At 39.4% G+C, this 22067-nt stretch overlaps 2 protein-coding genes across 4 annotated transcripts; one reads left to right on the top strand and one right to left on the bottom strand.

Annotated features, from left to right (window-relative positions):
- Positions 1-1420: 1420 nt before the first annotated feature.
- On the bottom strand, positions 1421-7570 carry hsp90ab1 (heat shock protein 90, alpha (cytosolic), class B member 1). Of its 2 annotated transcripts, none has more exons than XM_034900914.1 (12): positions 7389-7570; positions 6201-6344; positions 5825-6031; positions 5322-5481; positions 4859-4992; positions 4475-4780; positions 4217-4382; positions 3875-4065; positions 3335-3482; positions 2939-3207; positions 2066-2399; positions 1421-1973 (listed from the first exon to the last, which is right to left on the bottom strand). In XM_034900914.1, the coding sequence occupies exons 2-12, from the start codon at positions 6342-6344 to the stop codon at positions 1855-1857; spliced, it is 2178 nt and encodes a 725-aa protein (XP_034756805.1). In that variant the 5' UTR covers positions 7389-7570; the 3' UTR covers positions 1421-1854. The 2 variants fall into 2 exon arrangements, with proteins under 2 accessions (XP_034756805.1, XP_034756806.1); XM_034900915.1 differs by lacking the exon at positions 1421-1973 and adding an exon at positions 2812-2841 and having other exon boundaries at positions 2179-2399.
- A 1359-nt stretch (positions 7571-8929) lies between these two features.
- rbm25b (RNA binding motif protein 25b) lies at positions 8930-19983 on the top strand. 2 transcript variants are annotated; one of them, XM_034900911.1, is made up of 17 exons: positions 8930-9084; positions 9858-9958; positions 10162-10373; positions 10567-10624; positions 10811-10962; positions 11152-11337; positions 11433-11516; positions 14132-14397; positions 14752-14863; positions 15114-15203; positions 15593-15666; positions 16023-16173; positions 16396-16807; positions 17636-17931; positions 18237-18335; positions 18432-18479; positions 19084-19983. In XM_034900911.1, the coding sequence occupies exons 2-17, from the start codon at positions 9880-9882 to the stop codon at positions 19174-19176; spliced, it is 2412 nt and encodes an 803-aa protein (XP_034756802.1). In that variant the 5' UTR covers positions 8930-9084; positions 9858-9879; the 3' UTR covers positions 19177-19983. The 2 variants fall into 2 exon arrangements, with proteins under 2 accessions (XP_034756802.1, XP_034756801.1); XM_034900910.1 differs by having other exon boundaries at positions 10811-10971.
- Positions 19984-22067: the final 2084 nt, after the last annotated feature.

The raw sequence follows: 22067 nt of genomic DNA, 5'->3' as shown, positions 1-22067 counted from the left end.
TTGCTGAAAATACAAATTTTAATATTCTCAAGATCGGATCAATTCACAATTAAATACATAATTACATTACCAATTAATTACATAATTTGAGAAAACAGTTACATTTAAATTAATTTGGTTTCAGACGGATTATCACTATTCATTTTTATGGTGTGATCTTTTGGTTCAAGAAACCAGCATCCTCTATCTAACCCACATGGTTACATAACTACCAAGACTGTATCAGTGCATTATTCTTAAAAATGAACAATCTTGTCAGTATTTCAAGTCATGGATACATACACAGATATAAGTTAAATTTATATATTCTATTCATAGATGCAGAATATCAAGGAGGTGGTCAAGTTCAGGAGGCGTTAGGTGTCACAAAAACAGTTTTCAGCATGTTTCTAAATGACACAGCTGAAGTTCCCCACTATCACTTTGACTGGAGCGAGTGTGTGTTCAGGAGGGACAGACACCCACACTTCAGTTTTTACTGATGAGAATTAAAAAAAAAAAAAAAAAACTGCTGCCGCCCCCTCAGACACAAACGACTTCCAGGAAAACGTCATACCTCACATTTCCGGCCAAAGGTGGTTCAGGTGATGATGCCTCACACTTTCAAGAAACTTGCAGATTCATTTTAGGCTGTATTTTACATTGTGATTCTGCCCACTTGCTTTAGTCAAATTGCTGGTAACACTTATGTTTTGCAAGTTGAAGCTGACAGCATTTTGAATAAACAAGAATTTCTACATTCCCTGATAATGGATGTGATTTGTATAACATGTTTGCATGACACATAAACATTCTAATTTTTCCAACTGCCCTTCAAGCCAGTGGGAACACACTGCAGTATGATGCATGGTTTAAGAAGCATCTGCTTTTTGTTTGGGCAAGAGTAGGTTTCAAAGATTAGGTCAGGGTTAGAGAATGTCACATCAGACCTCAAGCAGCCTAGTGGTCAAAGTATTGCAAAAACTGCCATAGGAATGACCATTTAAAGATGTTGAGAAGTTTTCCCCTACACCAACTATGGGTAGATAAGTCCTTTGAAATAGATTTGTGATTTTGAGCTTTGAAGGGGAGACTTCCAGTTTGATTAGCTTTGGAGCAGGATTGCAGTGTCTATCAATTTGAGAATAAACCCTGGAAACAGTTTAGGCAGATGTGACCAGGTAGGTGTTGACTACATTCAACTGCTGTGACCCAGTTCCATTCTCATTTTATAGGGTTAATAAATAACTTTGATAAGCAACTTGTGGACCATGTCCCCACCTAGTGGTCACCTGGAAGAAGAGTCCCAAACATACAAGTTTCAAGTCAATATCCCCATCATATATATTTTTTTGAAGTACTCTTAAAATGTCAAATTTGTCAGCCATTGCAAAAGAGTGTAAAAGTTGCTCCAAGAAGACATACAATCCAAGACAAAACATAGGTATTACATCTTTAATTTTTTTGCAAAACAAGACTTGGAATACAGACAAGCCCGGACTCAGGCAAAGGAATCATACAGTCCTCTCTCCATGCAGCGTGCAGTGTTGCACATGAGCAGAACCTCCCAAACTCTCCAGACCTAATCTGATAATGGAATGTACCATTCCCATGTTCACACATTTACCACTCCAACATTTAAAACTCAGTGCAACAGGGTACTTGTTAAAACATGTGTTGTCACCATGAACTTATACAGCAAAAACCAAAACTGCTTTTCTTAAAAAAGGTCTTGCAAAGTAACGCTCTGGACGCAAGAGCAACACTGGTCCACCACATAACATGAATGACTATTTGTTTTGCAGTAACTGCAGTTTTAAGGATGAACAATTGAAAAGTGAGGCTAAAGTGTTAGAAATCTGGGGGTAGGTTGGTTTAATCAACTTCTTCCATACGTGAAGCATCATCTTCACCGTCACCTTCTAGGGGAGGAATCTCATCTGGGACGGCTGTAGAAGTGGCCTCCTCTGTGGGGACATCGTCGTCATCGATACCTACAGGTACAAGAATTATGCAATTTGTTAGATGTCGATTCAAGTAACAGGCATGTAAAAGCTACCAATCTTAATCCACTGAGTGTCCTTACCCAGTCCGAGTTTGATCATTCTGTAGATTCGGTTGGAGTGGGTCTGTGGGTCATCCAGGGAGAAGCCTGAGGACAGCAGGGCAGTTTCAAACAGCAGGATGACTAGGTCCTTCACAGCCTTGTCGTTCTTGTCAGCATCTGCCTTCTGCCGGAGAGTCTCCACGATGGGGTGGTCAGGGTTGATCTCCAGGTGTTTCTTAGCCATCATGTAGCCCATGGTGGAGTTGTCCCTGAGTGCCTGGGCCTTCATGATCCTCTCCATGTTAGCTGTCCAGCCGTAAGTACTTGTCACAATACAGCAGGGTGAGGACACCAGTCTGTTGGACACAGTCACCTGGTAGACACAGCCAATCAGAGAACATTTAGTCTGCTGTCAAGACAACTAATTGAGTCCGATTATTAAAAAAGACAAGTTAATCAAAACCATGCATACAGTCATGTTAGAAATAAGTGCTCCAGCATGGCCAATTCACCACAAACGTTTGTAAAAGAATCTCACACATTCTGACCAGTTAAATATTTAAACCAAACTGCTAAACTTATGATCAAAATTCTAGGTGACAAACTGTTACATTTTTCTAAAAATCAGGCATATTAGATCACACTCCAAAGTTTCAAAAAAAAAAAAAAAAAAATTCTTGGCATTACATCTCCAATCATTTGAAACCCATCACACATTTGTCATTCAAAAATTGCATTCAGGACAAAAGACTCTGGGGACCTCCTTCCAGCTGTATTGAACTCACCAGAATACTAGTTAAGACCAGTTAGGGTACCTGTTGCCAAACACAACACTGTTAACTGTAGTTGTGAAGTCAAAAGAACCTAAATGAAGTCAATTTTTGTCAACATGAATATTGGCCCATTACTGACCTTCTCCACTTTCTTGTCAAGGATCTCTTTCATGAGCTTGCAGAGGCTCTCAAAATTAGCCTTATCCTCCTCCATCTTTTTCTTCTCTTCTTCATCCTCTGGCAGCTCTAGACCCTCCTTGGTGACTGAGACCAAGCTCTTTCCATCAAACTCCTTCAACTGCTGGACACAGTACTCGTCAATGGGCTCCGTCATGTAAAGGACCTCGAAGCCACGCTTGCGGACACGCTCGACAAAGGCAGAGTTGGCCACCTGATCCTTGCTCTCACCTAGGAGAAGTCACGTGAGTGAAGGTACTTTAATACTAGTTTTACTTATGATCCTGGGTGCAGTTTTTATTAGAATCTACCAAACCAGTATGGCATCAGAAAAATAGCTTCTCAGAGACAAACTTACCAGTAATGTAGTAGATTGACTTCTGGTTCTCCTTCATGCGAGTCAGGTACTCTGTGAGGGAGGTTGTCTCATCGCCAGACTGGGAGCTATGGTAGCGCAGCAGCTCAGACAGCTTCTTGCGGTTTTGAGAGTCCTCGTGGATGCCCAGCTACAGAGCAACAAATTGTAATTACGTGCCCATTCAAAAACCATTTTGTACACAAGTAGCCTATATCACAATGCAAGATTAGATTAACCAGCTATAGTTTGACATGAATACTCAACTGATCATGTCGCATAGCAAATACTAAACGCCATCTTTTACAAATTAAGACATGGGACTGTTTGAAGAGATATGCACATTTAGAATATACAACTAGTTGCACCAGCTATGTAGTACCTTAAAAATGTCTGGCCAATAAAGCTATGACTAGGCTGCCTCAGAAAGCAACGGGGTACAGCTACATTTAAAACAAGAGACCTTATAAATTCATGGAGGCGCACTGAAGACGAGACCATAGTGAGAATATTTTTTTTAAAACCATGTAGCATTTATTTTACCTTGATATTCTTGGAGAAACCTTCGTACAACTTCTTGTAGTTCTCCTTGTCCTCAGCCAGTTCGGCAAAGAGCTCCAGACACTTCTTGACAATGTTCTTGCGAATGACTTTGAGGATCTTGCTCTGCTGCAGCATTTCTCGGGAGATGTTGAGAGGGAGGTCCTCTGAGTCGACCACACCACGGACAAAGTCTGGAGATTGACACAAAACATGGCTTATTAGAACCACTTGAGCATTCATTCACAAAACAGTTGTATGTAGGTGAGGTAAGAGTCAGTACAGCGCTGTAGAACACACACACCACTTTATTGTCGAGATGTAAAAAAGCCAAAGTGAACTTACTCAGGTACTCTGGGATGAGCTCTTCACAGTTATCCATGATAAAGACTCGCCTAACGTACAGCTTGATGTTATTCTTCTTTTTCTTGTTCTCAAAGAGGTCAAAAGGTGCACGGCGGGGAACAAACAGCAGGGCCCGGAACTCGAGCTGACCCTCCACAGAGAAGTGCTATGAGAGGAAAATTTCACATTAGTTGGATTTTTCAGCCACAGTGCTAGCACATATGAACCAATCCGCTGAAATTGCATTGCAGCTTTTACCTTGACAGCCAGGTGATCCTCCCAGTCGTTGGTCAGACTCTTGTAGAACTCTCCATACTCTTCGTTTGTGATGTCATCGGGGTTCCTAGTCCAGATGGGCTTTGTCTTGTTCAGCTCCTCCTCGTCAATGTACTTCTCCTTGATCTTCTTTTTCTTCTTCTTGTCCTTGTCTTTGGAGTCCTCCTCATCATCGGAACCCACATCCTCAATCTTTGGCTTGTCCTCACCCTCTTCTTTCTCCTCCTTCTCTGCCTTTTCCTCCTCTGCCTCGTCATCACTGATCTCCTTGTCACGCTCCTTTTCCACCTGAGAAGCAAAAAACACTTACTTTAATGATACAGTTTTAATTAGTCTGAAATAAAAAGTCAAAATGTCAATACTTACAAACAGGGTGATGGGGTAGCCAATGAACTGAGAGTGCTTCTTCACAATTTCTTTGATCCTCTTCTCCTCAATGTACTCTGTCTGGTCATCCTTCAGGTGCAGGATGATCTTAGTTCCACGACCAATGGGCTCGCCTGTGAACAGAATTTTACAGCCACACAGTAAATCTATTGTTGGGTGATAATGGAGTCAGGTGCAAAGGTTCAAGTATCGTAATTTCACACAGTGAATAACCTTTTCTGCAGTTACCAAATGCCAAACGTTAACTTGTGGAACTAGATATATAACCTCCTCACACAGAGTTTGCCTAGGGCCCGATGTCAGTGACAGCAACTGGCAAATAATGTGCCAAGTGTATTGCAAATGCCATAATTCTATGGCCCTGACCTTATTTGAACCAGACATTTTGATTATGCAAATGTTTCCAATCTCAAGCGCTTTGTTCAACTGCCAGGACACGTACCGCTGTCGACCTTGACTGTAAAAGAACCTCCGGCAGAGGACTCCCACACGTACTGCTCATCATCATTGTGTTTGGTGATGACAACCACCCTCTCAGCAGTAAGGTAGGCAGAGTAGAAACCCACACCAAACTGACCGATCATGGAAATGTCAGCTCCAGCCTAGAGGGAACACAATTAAGACTTCAGGATATAGCAGTCAAAAATAAGTTTTCAACCAGGGCATTTTGAAAAACTAACAAGTAAAAACATAAGGCATGGGACCGTCAGAAGTCTATAGTGTAATTTTTTTAATATACCAGACACATTTTAAAACATTCAGGCAAATGAGTAAACGATCAAATTCATATTGGCAAAACTTAGATCAGTGCGCAATAAATTATACATACAATTACTGTTCTTTGTGGTCAATTTCAGACTAAGTACAAGGTTAAATTAAGTATTTTTGTCCTGTGCCCTTATTTTTTCCACATGCTACAATCTAGATCATGTTCCAATGCAGTACCTGTAGGGCCTCCATGAAGGCCTTGGTGCCAGACTTTGCGATGGTACCCAGGTTGTTAATCAGGTCGGCTTTGGTCATGCCGATTCCAGTGTCAATGATGGTCAGGGTGCGTTCAGCTTTGTTGGGGATGATGTCAATTTTCAGATCCTTGCCGCTGTCCATCTTGGTGGGGTCTGTCAAGCTTTCATAGCGAATTTTGTCCAAAGCCTGTAAACGCAAAATTACAAAACATCAAGACTCGATGTAATATTTTGAAAGAATGCTTGGCCCTAAAATAAAAGTGAGGCATTATCATTTTAATTATAAATACTACCAATACATGCATCATTTAACAGGAATGTCAACATGAAACACCACCAAGCTCTTGGAGACTTACATCAGAGGCATTGGAGATCAACTCCCTGAGGAAGATCTCTTTGTTGGAATAGAAGGTGTTAATGATCAGGGACATTAGCTGAGCAATCTCTGCCTGGAAGGCAAAGGTCTCAGCCTCCTCCTCTTGGTGCATTTCTTCAGGCATCTGCACAAAAGGAAAAATGCAATGTTTGAGCAAACGTTGTATGTATGCAAATAAAAATATTAAAAAATTACGAATGGCAAACTGTTCGTTTTTTCCACCAAAAGGATACCAAGCACCACAATGGCTGAACAAAAGACAACATTGACCACGAAAGGCTACAAATGCCTTTTTTTTTAATGTGAGATTCATTCCACTTCAAATAGCTAATTATTTCGGTTTTATTAGACATAAAACGGGTTCATAATTCATCGTGTCAACACGCCGGTTTAGTAAATCTAGACCGCTTCTCTAGTGTTGCTACAAATCGGCGGATGTAGCCATTTACCAACATGGCGTCTACTGACAGACAATGGACTCCGCAAACACGTGCTGGCGAACGGTTAACGTTGCAGACAAAAATAAGGATACCTTTAGGAAAGCAAGCGCTATAAGGTCCCTTGTAATTAAAACGTCATTATGTGTAACGTTAAAAGGTATTGGGTGACAAAGACCTCCAACGTCGTTAACTTAGATAAACTACGATTTGTACCCTTACTTAAGACTTAACGTAATATTTTGAAGTGAAAGGATTTGGTTTTGTATGGTACTAGTGTTCTGTGATCTGCTCTAGTCAGAGCAAAGTGTTCTAGCTCCGTTGAATATACCCGAATCATCACGGTCATGTTCGCCACACCTGCTTTATTGTAACCCAAGCCCGGCCTTAAACAGTGCGGCACAGTTCCACATTCATATAGCTAGGTACACCGCTCAGCATCGCAAAGCATTTATATGTGACGTTACACGAAAATCCCACCGTGTACGGATTAAACGATGTATAACAGGATTTGAGAACAATCAGGGTAAACTTGTATCTACTGGATATTACATGACGGTTAGTCCATAATACAGTTCTCAAGCCGTCTAGCTAACGTTACGGTTTATCGTCGTGACTCTTGAGCTTGCATCGTGGTTACATCCACAGTTCTTCAGCGATAGATTACGAAAACACATATTAAAGGAGCATTACGTGTTCTATTTGTCAGCAAAAAATACTCGTGTTCATACCTTATTTATTCCGTTGACTTATCTTGAATAAATACAACCAATACGTCGTCCCTTCTGCTCTCTGACGCAGGGAAATGGAAAGGGACTTCCTTTTAATAGACGGGAATCTTTATACAACCGTTTCAGTGTGCAGCCGTATCCATCCGCGGTGCACCTTCTAGCAGCAGTAGAATGTGCTAGAAGTGTTCTATTTGGGTAGAAGAAAAGACAAAAATGAATGTTATAATATACTGACTTTAAATCAATGGGAGTGTTGATATGAACGTATAAAGGGATGCTGAAAACATAATATTATTGAAGTAATCAGGTGCACAACCTTGGAAGACTTAAATGAATTGCAATCAAATTTAACGTTAAGGTTAAATACTTTAGCGTGAGGTGATGTACATCTGTTTGATATTATAGTAATAATTCAAATCTTAAAGTGTTTTATGCATACATTACAAGACAAAGGTCAGCGCAATGCACCTAAAAGCAGCTGGTTGGAAAATACTGCAGTACAACAAAGTCAATCCCTGTGCCCAGCGCACCATTGCTGCCACCTCGTGGTAGTTTATGCAAAAGATAGTAGTAGATAGATACTGAAAAGACCAACATTTTGATGACGGACTAGGTCCCAAATCAGCCGCTATATACTATTAAGCCAGATATATCTGCACCAACCTAATACATATAATCAATTAAAATTACTGGGACATCGTTTATTTGATAGCAAAGTATGAGGCTCTTTTTAATCTGATGGAGGGACATTCCAAACCAATAGGGTGTGCTTCGTTCCTTCTAGCACTTTCCATGAAAAACCCGCCTAAAGTGACGTCACGGCTTGTCAAACGCAGCCATCGCGGCACAGCTGTCTCTACCTACATCAAAAACACCATGGTAACCATCCCCTTTAACGTTCTTCAGCGTAACATTATACGAATAAATATACCTGGACTAATTTTGTCATTATTTCTACATTCTACATTAAAAATGAAAATATCTTACAGATATACTATGATTAAAGGTAAAATATGTTGAACACCCTGGGCCTTGAATCAAATAGGTCATGTTGATTGAAACGCTTTAGTATTTATGAGTTTGTTGGTATAGCCCCTGATGCTTCTACCTGCGTAATGGTTTTCAAGTAAAGCTTGAAATTGCAACACTTTTTGGAGGAACTTGTTAGGTCACATATTGGCATACGTACAATACGAAACGAAATTATTATTAGTAATGGTGGTAGTAATTTTATGCACATTAGCCGTTTTTATTATCTCCTTTGCTGCCACGTCCCGATGTATTTCTCTGTCTAACGTTGCTCTCTTTGTAGAGGACCTCTACCTGCATAATAATGCTTTTAAAGTTAAACCGAAAGCTTTTAATTGCAATACTTTTTGGACAACCTCATAAGTAACATATTATAAGTTAGTACAATACGAAACTATTATTAGTAGTATTAATTGTGATCAGTAGTAATAATAATTATGCGAAGGGAAGAAGTAGTTCAAACAATTTCCAGCTCCGTCCAGCCGACACGTCCCGATACATAAAACAAGCACGCTTCCAGTCTGGTACGTAGAGCGCTTGCGTGAATGTGTTTGAAGGCCCGTGACTAGCCAACGTGCTAATCCAACATTCGAGACGTTACAAAGAATTTCATAATTTGTCACCTTCTGAAAGCAGTTTTACCCCACTTTACGCCACCTATTTCTGGGTATGTATATATGGACATTTTCACGTTTATTACGAACTCATATTGAGTCAGCTCAAGTGAGTTTTGCTTGTTAAGTAATACCAACTCTGGCTAATGTTAGCTTAGTCTAATTTAGTTGTGCCGGGTACGGTCATAGGGTACGGCAGGCCAATTCTTTTTTCCTAGGATTACGAAGGCATTCGGAAGGCATGATTTGTCCTACTCTCCGTCTGATTGGCTAATACACGCTGCTTCCTTTGATTTGGTTGGTAAGGTATAGGCGAGAGTAGTGTGATTGGTTAGTGCTAGAACGTCAGGGTAAGACAAAAAGAGGCAGAGTAGGGCGGGACATCCCTTCCCCATCCTGGGAAAAAAATACTCGCTACGGCAGCATGATTAACTGCTATTTTTTCGGTAACTGAAATTAGGGTTGAGTTGCTTAGCTACAACACAATGCACCGTGATAACTCTAAATATGATTACATCAACGGTGGGGCTTAATGCTATTAACGTTAGCGGACGTTCTTCACTAAGCAAAGCTAACTTCAAGCTTCCAGTAGCGTTACAGCTGAATAACAAGTGTCATAAATCTATGCCCGATTTGTTATGCCCAACTATCGATAGAACATGGCAGTGTTTTCATCAGTGTCCTTTTAACAAAAATAAGCCAACACATATGTTTGAAACGTATTTCTAATTGTAAATTTATATTGTTTGGGGGACTTTATCCAAGTGTGAGTGTCATACATTATGTATAGATAGACTGCTAATGGGCATTACTGTTCCTTCATCAGGTTGGTCGGATTTACACCCAGAATGTCGTTCCCTCCTCATTTAAACCGGCCGCTGTTGCCCCCTCCTGTGATGCCCCCTCAATTTGCTGGCTTCCCCTCTGGTAAGCAACCACCTGTCCCACCATAAATGTATATGACAGCCTCTTTCACTTTATCTACTGCAGTGTTGAACACAGTGTTAAACATACTATTTTTAGTATGTTTTACTAGCAGCCTCCATCATCTTAGATTATAGAGACACAGTATTTAATTTCAGACTGATTTGTCTCCAGTTGATAATGCACAATTCCTTTTGCTGTTGCAGGAGCTCCAATGATCCCAGTTCACATGGGCATCATGACCCCTACATCTGCAGTAATGCTGCCTTCTGTACAGGTAATCAGTAAGCCTACAATTCATAAAAAGGAAATACTGCGAGTCAGAGACAACAATGAGAACAGCGGCCCTACTACCACAGTGTTTGTGGGGAACATATCAGAGAAAGCTTCAGACATGCTGATCAGACAGCTGCTCGCGGTAAGGAAAAGGAGAGGATTTGTAAATGGTAATTAATGGTAGCATGGTTACATATACAGTATATCATGGAATTTGATAATCAATTTGTGTCGGCAACCTGTTGAAACTGAATCCTGTGCTTTGGCAATTTTTGTTGGATTTTTAACTCACTTGTACTTTAGTTGTGAATCTTCTTTTTCTTCTCATGTTACAGAAATGTGGAATTGTTTTGAGCTGGAAGAGAGTCCAAGGAGCCTCCGGCAAGCTTCAAGGTAATTCATAATACAAACATCAAGCTTCATTAGGTCAGAAAATATATCCATCTATGGCTAACTTTTGTGATTCACACATAAAGCCAATCAGAAATGACTCAATTAATTTCTGTAATCCCATCAAACTATACATGGCAATAGATAAACCTTTCGTAATGTCTGTTTTCATGTCAATATATGTTGCAGCCTTTGGGTTTTGTGAGTACAAGGAGCCAGAGTCCACGTTGCGAGCACTACGGCTGCTTCATGACCTGCAAATTGGAGAAAAAAATCTGTTGGTGAAGGTTGATGCCAAGACTAAAGCTCAGCTGGACGAGTGGAAGGCCAATAAAAAGACTGTGAATGGGGTATAATTTCATTTTATGAAATTAGTGGTCATCAGTGCCTGTATTCATTGCCTCAGGAGTCAATTTAGCCTAATTTCAGCTCTCTGAATCGCTGCCCACATCTTAGATTTGTTAAGCCATTCAAATAAATGGTTACTTATTGCAGTGAAACTGAACTAGGATGTTTTCCTGTACTGGCAGAATAATAAGGCTGAGGATGGTGGAAATGATGAGGAAGAGGTTCTAGATGAGGAGACAAAGAAAAAGGATCAGATCATCAAAGGAGCTATTGATGGATTGATGCGGGAATATGCTGCCGAACTCAACGCGCCATCCCAGGATGAGGACTCCCAGCGACGAAAGAGAAAAAAGGATAAAAAAGAAGAGGTATCTAAACAACGTTTACTCTTCTCTGACTTGTACTCGTGGAACTTAAAATGCAAATTGTTATTTGACTTTTTCATTGGTGTTTTTTTCTTTAGGACGACATTAACGCTATTGATATGGAGGACGACAAGAGAGACCTGATTTCCAGAGAAATTAGTAAATTCCGAGACACACACAAGGTAAAGGGGCTACTTTGTTCTTGTAGTTGACATTACAGGTTTTGGACAGCAGCTTCCTTACATAGTTCACTCCTAGAGCTTGCACATATAGTCAACACATTTACCAAGCTTTTCTTGATCTCAGTAACATGCATACCACGTTACTAATTGGCACTCCTTAAAATCTATACCACCAAACATCTTAATTTGCCCCATATTATATGAAATGTTTCATGTTTAATGTTCAAACATCACAAGTAGGCAGACAGCTAGTATTTTTGTCACCTTTCTCAGGCCTGATTTGACACCTACGTAGTGAAATTGTAGGTGTGACTATTATAGATCCATTCTTCATTCATCACACAAAAATGCATGGAGACGATGTAAAGTTACTTAAAAGCTAATCTATTCATTAAACCCCACCATTATGATAGTGATCATATGGTGACTAAAGCAAGATGAATCTCAGAGCTTTGGAAAAAGTTGCGAGGATAGGATGTAAGTATCAGCCTTTATTTACTATATACATATACTGGGCGTCCCCCTCTTGAGGACTTGCAAAGGGGCAACTGTGCTGCACTTGTGTGTGTGTTGGTCAAAGCTTATGATGTTCTCTATTCAGCCAGCCATTTGACAATGCAAAAGTTCCTCCCAAACCTTTGACGTTCATTTAGTGACATTATTGGTGGTGCCCTGAAAGTTTGAGTTGGTGAACCTGTGCGAGTCCTCTGTAAATGATGGTCTGTCTTAATGGTGTTCATGTCAAAGAACAAGGACTCTTGTCAATAACCACTGCAGTGACTTTGGCTGTAGCTTTATTATGCTAGTGTGGGGGGCGCCCTCTCCACAGCAGCACTCTGATCTGAAGACTGACAAGGTACGTGCTCTTTGTATGCGTTATTGTGTGACTTTTCTCTTCCAACTCTTACCCTTCATCAGTGTCTTACTCTCTCTGCCTTTTCTCCTCTGCAAGACAGATCAGTGAGTTCATGTATCTATTTCCAAACTGTGAAGAATTAAACCAAAGTACAAAGTCCCATGTTTTCTACTTTATCAAAAAACAGTGACATTTTACCAAAACTAAAGTCCTGCAACCAGGTCAAAAGATTAAACCATAAACGGAAAAGAGCAGAACAGCCCAATTAGGACTTGACAATGTTGTATCAGAACAATGTATATCTTGAAGTCAAATACCAGTACTGCTTCTTACTTCCCATTTCCAATATATTGCTCTGATTTTTAAGAATTATAATTTTTTAAAACAAATTCTGCTGAAACAGCTTTTGCAACAATTAATTAAATCTGATTGTTAAAATAGAAATTATGTTTAAATAATTTTGGGTCAAGTACTTATTTAGCAAGCCCTGGTAGACGCTCTACAGAGGTAAGTAAAAAGACACAAAACTGATGCAAAATTGGACACTTGCCATGATTTGTGCTTGAGTCAAGGCACATAAAATACATACGTAATTAATTATAACCTCAGCTAATAAAGTTCTAAAATTATTGCTTAAGTCTCCTATCTTCTTTCTCGTGTTATACGTTTCCTTCTTTTGAGTTGCATTACACCCAAGGCTTTTAGATTAGTCTGTTTGTTGCTGAAGACCAGCTGACAGCCTGTGGCTGCATATGACTGATGTACTTAATCAATTTACATAAAATTTAGTTAATCGCACTTATTGTACATTGCTCGTTATAAGTTCCCTAAAATTATAGGAATTACTCCCAAGCTTAGTATTTTGTTTTTGTTTACAGTACACACAATCTGTGTCCAATTTCTATTTGAACTATAAACACATTACACTCTAAGCCTTGTGTGTAATGCACATAAAGGCAGAATTAGGATGCGTGTGTGCGTTTGTTTGTAATGAGTCGTGAAGAACTGCTGAAGACTTCTGCAAGGGTAAGACCGCTTCTACAATTTCATTTATCTGTGCAGAAATAACTGATGTTCATAATGTTCATTTCTTGATTACCGAATGCCATGTTACCAATTGAAGTAAAGGTTGTTGTTTTTGATGATAACGATGCTTAAGCAAGACAGAATCCCATAACGTTTTTCCCTTGTATACCGTGTGACCTGCTTTCCTCCCAGGCCTAACTTAAAAGGCTTGTAGGGGCAGCGAAGGGCTGAATCCATAGTTCAACACCTGTAAGTCACAAACAACTAGTTCAACAAACGACTGACGCCTATTTTGTGTTTTTGTTTTCTTTGTTCTGAGAGAAGGACTCTTAAGGAGAGAAAAAGCATTGTCTTTTGCTGTGCCTTTTTCTTGTTATGAATGCCTCAAGTTGAATATGTTCCACAGATGTTTTTGACCATTAAAGTGGTTTCCAGTTACATTCTTGTTAAACTGTAGTTAATACTGCAAGTCTAAAGCAGCAAAGTACACTGAATTGCTGTAGATGAATGATGACGCTGTCTCTTGTTAGGGAGAGCTTTTTGATCCTTCCAGGTTTTCCCAGTTACAATTCCAGCTTTTCTTACGTGTTCTTGCACTGATTAGTATAGGGCATGTTCCCGTATGAAACCTTAAAAAATCTGGAAACCACTTGATCTGTGCACAGTAGAAAATTGACTGACTCATTGGGTCTTGTTCGGCATCAACTGAACCCGTCTGTGTTTTGCTCTGCAGAAACTAGAAGAAGAGAAGGACAAGAGGGAGAAGGAGCGGCTGGAGTTTGAGCGGGAACGGAGGGAGCGGGAAAAAGAGCGAGAGCGGGAAAGAGAGCGGCGGGACCATGAGAGGGAGAAGGAACGAGAAAAGGAACGGGAGAGGGAAAGAGAGCGGGAAAGGGAGAGAGACAAAGACCGTGATCGCAGGACCAGAGAAAGAGATCGAAACAGAGACTGGGATCGAGACAGAAGCCGTGACAAGAGCCCCGAACGCAGCCGATCCAGGTGAAGGGAAAAACCTCATGTCACAGGTTTCAGTCAAACGCATTAGAGCTGGGAGAAACTGATAAAATGGCCTATAAACTGTGTGATAACAGCAATTTTGCAGGACCCAAGTCACATGGGTCTGATAATAAATTGGTTGCAGTCTTATGTCAGACTACACAATACCAACTTTGAGGCAAGCCAGATTGTACGATGTACCTGGAAATAAAATATGTAAGCTGAGCCATCTGCACTGCTCCTAGTTTTGAAAATTATTGGCATCTTGCAGTCTCTTCTCAAACTTAATCTTAACATTTGGTTCCAATCTACAGTATATTCAAGGATAATATATTTGTACCTTTTTTGTTTTTGCAGGGAAGTGAGTCGAGACAGAGAAAAGAAACGAGACCAAGAAGATGAAGAGGAATCTTATGAACGCAGGAAACTGGAGAGAAAACTCCGAGACAAGGAAGCAGCTTATCAGGAGGTAAGGAAGGCTGGGAGGTTACCTGGACACTGTCCAAAATCACTGCTCCTTTCTAAATGTTGATGTATAGAATTATTAGGAACCCCCAAGATAAAAGATTTAACTGGGAGATGAATTGCAGGTTATTACCAAATGAGATAACCCTGGAATATCACAGGCGCATTTGTAGTAAAATAACGTATTACATTTATAGCATGATGTGAACATGCTTGTATTTGATTGTGGCTTACCTGATACTGTTGGACGACAGCGTCTAAAAAACTGGGAGCTCAGGGAGCGGAAGAAGGCACGGGATTACGCCAAAGAGGCCGAGAGGGAAGATGAGCGCAGACGAGAAACGGTGAGAGCACATTGAATGACCACTGGTGTGCATAGAGGTGTCCTACTTTACTTGGAACGCTTAATGTACACATTTAACAAGCCAGAATATATCCAAGTTTTACCTTAAATTCTTAAATTTAGCAAATGTCATTTTTCCCTGTTAATGGATTTGAGTTGAATTTACAACTTGGACGTGGTAAGTGTCAGTGCAAAATAAGAAGCATTGTTAAATGTGTATATGTAATTTGTGTTGACAAGATAAGCCTTTGATTTATTTTTTGTGGTCATATGAGCATAATTTTATATGAACTGATTGTAATTTAATTGAATAAGTCAGACAATACAATTTGTCAGCAGAAAAAGATTTTTATCATCCCAAAGAAATGGCGTGCTCCTGTGTTTCTTTAGGTGAAAGAAGGAAAACGGTTAAAAGAGTTTCTTGAAGACTATGATGACGACAGAGATGACCCCAAGTACTACAGGTGAGCAACATTAAAACAAGTATGCTACAGTGCTGTCTTTACCTTGTCAATCAAAAATAAAAGCCTGCGTGCCTTTTGTAAATGGGATTTGTATTTGACATGCAGCCACAGATATGCCAACATACTTGGATTTTGCAGATGTGTGATGTTAATGACATGTAACCAGTTCAAACTGTCAAATCATGTGAAGAATTAACCTTTTTAGCTATACATTTTATTGTTCCACCTTAATATGTAAATTATAGTAAAAAGTCACAGCAGATGCTGTGTGACCCAGATCTGACTTGTAGTAACCGATGCAGCACTGCAGCTATGGCTATTGTTCTGAAGGCTGTTATTTTTGGTTTGACCCCTAGGGGCAGTGCACTGCAGAAGCGTCTCAGAGACCGAGAGAAGGAGATGGAGGCGGACGAGCGTGACAGGAAGAGAGAGAAGGAGGAGCTGGAGGAGATCAGACAGAGGCTGTTAGACGAGGGACATCCAAACCCAGACGCAGAGCTACGCAGGGTATGTTTATTTATTATAATAAGAATAATGTTTGTGTGTTTGCCTTTATATCTGTAGGGAGTGGGCATGTCTGGTGTCTTTTGTGAAGGTCACTTTATGATTAGAGGGTCTCTGCATTTCTTCACATCTGTAGTGTCCAGCTTTCATTGTCTGCTGGCTTTCTTTTCTGTAAAACACTAATCGGGGGTAAATCTTCTGCTTATCTGCCTCTTATTGGTCCAGATGGAGGAGGAAGAGGAGGAGCGTCTGAGACAGCCTCCCATCATCCAAGAGCCAGAGCCTGAGGAGATACGGGAACGCCACAGGGGTTCACGAGCCCACCGGGAGTGCCGACAGGAACCGGAGAGATCGGAACCCCGCACACGGCCAGTCCACTCAGACAATGAGGTGGAGGAGGGTGAGGAAGATGATTATCACAATGACGAAGATAACCCAGAGGCAAAACCGTGCTTGAAGCCCACGATGCGGCCCATCACCGCAGCACCCTCAGTGTCGTCTGCCAGTGGCAACGCGTCCCCCGACACACCCGGGGACGAGTCGCCCTGCGGCATCATCATCCCCCACGAAAACTCTCCCCCTGATGCTCTGCCGCAGGAAGAACACAGGCCAAAGATCGGCCTCAGTCTCAAACTGGGTGAGTCTAAAAGAAATGTCCTCACTGTAACCTGGACAGGCATGGAGAGCTCAAGCTATTTATCATTAGTCAATTGACTGAAATTTAATCTGCAACTATTTTGATTATCAATTAATTAACTTTTCTAACGCTACCAAACAGTCACTTGTCTAGCTTTTTAAATGTGAGTATTTTCTATTTCTCTGTTTTTATTATCTAGCCTTGTACATGGTCTACAAAATGAGCTGGTGGAAGTAAAGTGCAACAGCATTTGTAACTAATAACCGACATTTCATTTAAGAAAAAAAAAGGCCAGAGAAAGAAAAACAGACGGATTAATCGATTTATAAAAATAATCCTCTGTTGCAGCCCTACTCACAGGACAGTTATTGGGATATCAATCATGTCAGTTGTTACTTTGTATGTACTGCAGTGGTGTGCTGACACAGTCAACGTTCCAAAAATGAAAAAGGAATGTGAAATTAAGTTACCAAGTCCTAGATTTTGTTACTAAAGTTCAATGACCAAAATAGTGAGACAACAAAACAAAAACTCACAAAACATTCTTTGTCATATGTATTGAGCACAAAGAAGCCCATGTTAGTTGATTATAAAAATTTAGTCTGGAAATCACTTACTTAAAAGGTAGACGAGGTATATTTAGGAAATTTGGCTGCGCATGTAAAGTAAATGTGGTCAATCACAGAAAACTCCAGGAACATAACAAGTCAAAGTTCCCTTTTTATTGAAACTGGTACTGGCAAAACGGTCACTGCAGACAAGTAATTCAAGGGAACTTTATGATTCGAATATAAAAACTGTAGTCATGAAGCTCCTTGTCTTCTCCAGCTGCCTCAGGAAGCCCCAATCAGCCCAACACCGTTAAGAGGAAGAAGCTGCCCGTGGACAGCGTCTTTGACAAGTTTGATGACGAAGAGGCCGAAGAACAGCCTCGCAAGAGGAAGCTGGTGCCCCTGGATTACGACGATGACAAGAGCCTCGGGGTGGATGGGGCTGGGCTCTCCAGCATAAAGGGGGACAACACCGAGGAGAAACGTAAACACATCAAGAGCCTGATTGAAAAAATTCCCACAGCAAAACCCGAGCTGTTTTCCTACGAACTGGACTGGGCTATGGTTGACACGGTGAGGGGAGAAGGAAGACTGTGTTGTATTACAATGAATTTGTCCTAATGATGTTTTTACCAGACATGTTAACTAAAAGTACATTATGTTTTACAAAATATGACCACAATAGGTGTATTGATAAACTGCTGACTTCCTGAGTCAGTTTTTATTTTTATTTTTAAACCGGCTGCAGAAGAACGCATTTCTTCACTTCTTCCACTTGATTATATTCATTTAGGTATTGTAAGCCATTTGGAAATAGAAGCAGATTTTAACACCACTTCTAACCCAAAACCTGTGTCTTAATCTATTGTCCTGTTTAGACTTTAATGGAACGGCGTGTTCGGCCCTGGATCAATAAAAAGATTATTGAGTACATTGGAGAAGAAGAGGCAACATTAGTGGACTTTGTCTGCTCCAAGGTATTGATCATATGATGTTTTGTACCGTTGACTTCATTTACACTCGACAGGAAAGAAAAAAACATGAGATGATCCTGATGTTTTTGTCTTTTCCAGGTAATGGCTCACAGCATGCCACAGAGTATCTTGGATGATGTTGCTATGGTGAGTAAATTAAGGGATGAGTTAGCCCCTCCCACTGCTATCTTTATGTTGACTATGTACAACATAATGTGAAATGCTTTTGGTCATCATCAAATCATGAAAAGGTAGTCTCTGGGTGCTTACCTTTTTAACTCAAGACAGTTAATTAGCAACTATCTTTTAAATTAATCTGTTTCAGTCATTCAAGCTAAAATCTGAATGTGCAGCATTTCTTTGCCCAATGATATTAAACGAATATTTTAGGGATTTTGACACTTCAGAAAAAAACAGACATTTGAATACACAATATAGGGCTTTGCCAAATTATAATGGGGATATGTTGGTGTTATTTTGACCTTACAAGGAAATAATCAATGGATGAATCAATTAAGAATTCAAAAATGTATAGTTGCAGCCTTAAATTGTATTGACGAAAACAAGGTCTTTAAAAATAAACTATGACCTACAGATTTGTTATCGTCTTTTATTTTTGAGCATTTCATGCTTTAATTAGGCAGCAATGGTGATGCTATAAAATAAATGAGATGTATAAAAAAAAAAAAAAAAAAAATCACACCTTATTCATGTGTAGCTAAGTAAATCTTCCTTTTGTCTCCTGCTTTAGGTTCTTGATGAAGAAGCTGAAGTTTTCATAGTGAAGATGTGGAGGTTACTCATTTATGAAACTGAAGCTAAGAAGATTGGACTGGTGAAATAAGCAAAACAACCACTGAAGGATGATAAACTGTGTTTTTTTTTCTTTCTTTCTTTTCATACATCATGTTTAATAGTGTAGCACAATTATGTAACCCCAAACAAAGCGAAGTGTCCAAATCAGTACAGACTGTAACTGCAGACTTTCTCACAATGCACCAGTTGTTCAGGTCCTGTTGGGTTTTTCTCCCCTCCCCTCTCTGTTAGCAAGTGCTGACTGTGTCGGAGTGCTTTTGTGTAAATATTAGTCATTGTTTGACTATGATGAAATAATTCTGATAGGAGACTGTGGACAATTGTTGCCAGATAAGGTCTATTGGTCCTGTTATATTTGTATACATGCCAACACACTTTGTGGGAAGAGTCGTGCAGATTTCACAAATTAGTGTGAAATCTGGCTTCCAGTTGAATGAGGGTATATTAAGTCAACTTTAGAGTATGGATAACTACAACCAAGGAACCTATAAATAGTCACTTAACTACAACACAGATCTAATCTTTTTTACAGGGTTATTTATTTGGTTTATTGGGTTTACCAATGTTTTTTCCTTGTGATTCCTTATCACATTCCTTAGAAATGTGTTGGCATGTTCATTGTCCTCAGACCAAATCAAAAAGCACCTAGTTTTCATTTGAAGTGCGTCTATTGACAGAACCAACAGAATAAATCTCGGATGGCTATATCCCTGCAGCTGTACACACATAACCACTATAGGAAAATGAGCTTAGAACGGGAAAAGAAATATTTAAAGTTGTGAAGATGCTCCATTGTTTTTGTATTGGTGAACATTTGAATAAAATTGAATTTTTTTTTTTTTTTATAATGGTTTGTGTATCACTGATTGATTTTTCTCACTACCCACAATTAGTTTTTTTTTTCACAAATCACTGCGGATGACAAAAGTTAGATTTTGGCAAAATCTAATCTTTATTTTATGATAAACTATGCTATGACTTTTTAATGAATTCTTTTATGGCAGACTTGATTTTGTTGAGCTCTACTATACAATGACTTTTTTATGACATACTAATGTTTTTTTATGACATGCAATAGTATGACTTTTTTATTGTCACCGTCCTGTTCTATGGCCAGAGGCCTTTCTGTTTATATAACTATTTGACAGTGTGATAGTATTTCTTTAGTTTCTTAAGGCGTTTGTGTTTTAGGGTTTTCTGTTCCCTGTTTCATTCATTCTGTTTGAGTTTTCTGTGCTTTTTGTACCCTATGTGTCCTTGTCTTCCCTTGTACACCTGTCTTGAGTCCTCCCTGTCAGTCTGGTTGTGTTACCACTCCTTTTTGTCATACCATTGTTGATCCAGGATTTTGTTTAGTTTCCTGTTTTATTTTTTAGTATCTGTGTTTCTCTTGTCATGTCTTGTTTGACTTCCGGCCTTGTGTTTTCCTGCCTTTGTGATTGTCTGACCCACACTGTGTTTCGCCTGTTTATCAGTCCACTTATCACTTGTCTTTCATTACAACCCCTCATTTAGTCTGTGTACTAACTTTGTCTACTGTTAGATCACTGTCTCCGTCTTAGTATGGTTGCATCCTATTGGTTTTGCTTTTCCAAGTTTTTTTCTAAATGTATTAGATTTTCTCAGAATCTAAGAACTTCTTACTGCCATCTTGTCTTCCAAGTCCGCATTTTGGGTCCAAACCTGTATTTCCAAGCTATACAAACTATATTAAAACTTTTCGTGATATTTTTATGACTAACTGTATTATCACTTTTTTTCATACTATCACTTTTTGTGACATTTGACATACAGTACTATACTATGACTTTATAATTAATATGACTTCTTTTACTATATGACTTCTTTTTTACAACATACTATACTATACTATGGCTTTTCAACATACTATAGTATGACTCTCGGCCGAAATGGGTCATCCTTAGAGATCGGGGGAGAAGCTCGGAGTGGAGCCGCTGCTCCTTCACGTCAAAAGAAGCCGATTGAGGTGGTTCACGCATCTGGTGAGGATACCTTCTTAGGGAGGTGTTCCAGGCACGTTAAACTGGGAGGAGTCCACGGGGAAGACCCAGGACTAGGTGGAGAGATTATATCTCCAACCTGGCCTGGGAACGCCATGGGATCCACAAGTCTGAGCTGGTTAATATGGCTCAAGAAAGAGAAGTTTGGGGGTCCCCTGCTGGAGCTGCCGCGACTGATAAGAGGATTGATGGACTTTTTTTTTCATTTGATGAATGTTTTCAACATACTATACAAAGACTTTTTTTGTGACTCTTTTACCACATTCTGTATTATGACTTCTTTCGACATATCATACTATGACTTACTTATGACTTTTTTCAACATACTATACCACGATTTTTCAATGCATTTTTTCAACATACACTCTTATTACTTTTTTATTAATTTTTGACATAATATTCTTTGTCTTTTTTATGACTTTTCAACACACTATACCACACTAAGACTATTTTTGTGACTCTTTTACAACATACCATATTATGACTTTTTTCCACATATTATACTATGACTTTTGTATGAAATTTTTCAACACACTATACTATGAATTCTTCGATGACTTTTTTCAACATACAATACTATGATTTTTTTAGGACGCTTTCTCAACCTACTATATTATGAATTTTTCCACATATTATACCATAACTTTTTAATGACTTTTTTTGACATACTGTACTATGACTTATTTATGACTTTTTTCAACATACTATACTACGATTTATCAATGAATTCTTTCTACATACTATCCTATTACATTTTTATTAATTTTTGACATAATATACTTTGACTTCATCATGACTTTTCAACATACAATACTATGACTTTTTATGACTTTTCAACATACAATACTATGACTTTTTTATGACTTTTCAACATACAATACTATGACTTTTTTATGAC

This window comes from Etheostoma cragini, chromosome 18 (assembly GCF_013103735.1).
Source record: "Etheostoma cragini isolate CJK2018 chromosome 18, CSU_Ecrag_1.0, whole genome shotgun sequence".
Lineage (NCBI taxonomy): Eukaryota > Metazoa > Chordata > Actinopteri > Perciformes > Percidae > Etheostoma > Etheostoma cragini.
This window is presented reverse-complemented; position numbering and strand designations above follow the sequence as displayed.

Bases quoted from the DNA above. Each gene is read 5' to 3' on its own strand.
- hsp90ab1 (XM_034900914.1), bottom strand. From the start codon at position 6,344: ATGCCTGAAGAAATGCACCAAGAGGAGGAGGCTGAGACCTTTGCCTTC. The intron at 4,066-4,216 runs GTAAGTTCACTT...GTCAATCTCCAG, and splicing joins GCTCATCCCAGAGTACCTGA to ACTTTGTCCGTGGTGTGGTC. The intron at 3,483-3,874 runs GTAAAATAAATG...GTTGCTCTGTAG, and splicing joins GTTTCTCCAAGAATATCAAG to CTGGGCATCCACGAGGACTC.
- rbm25b (XM_034900910.1), top strand. From the start codon at position 9,880: ATGTCGTTCCCTCCTCATTTAAACCGGCCGCTGTTGCCCCCTCCTGTG. The intron at 9,959-10,161 runs GTAAGCAACCAC...TTGCTGTTGCAG, and splicing joins ATTTGCTGGCTTCCCCTCTG to GAGCTCCAATGATCCCAGTT. The intron at 18,336-18,431 runs GTATTGATCATA...TGTCTTTTCCAG, and splicing joins TGGACTTTGTCTGCTCCAAG to GTAATGGCTCACAGCATGCC.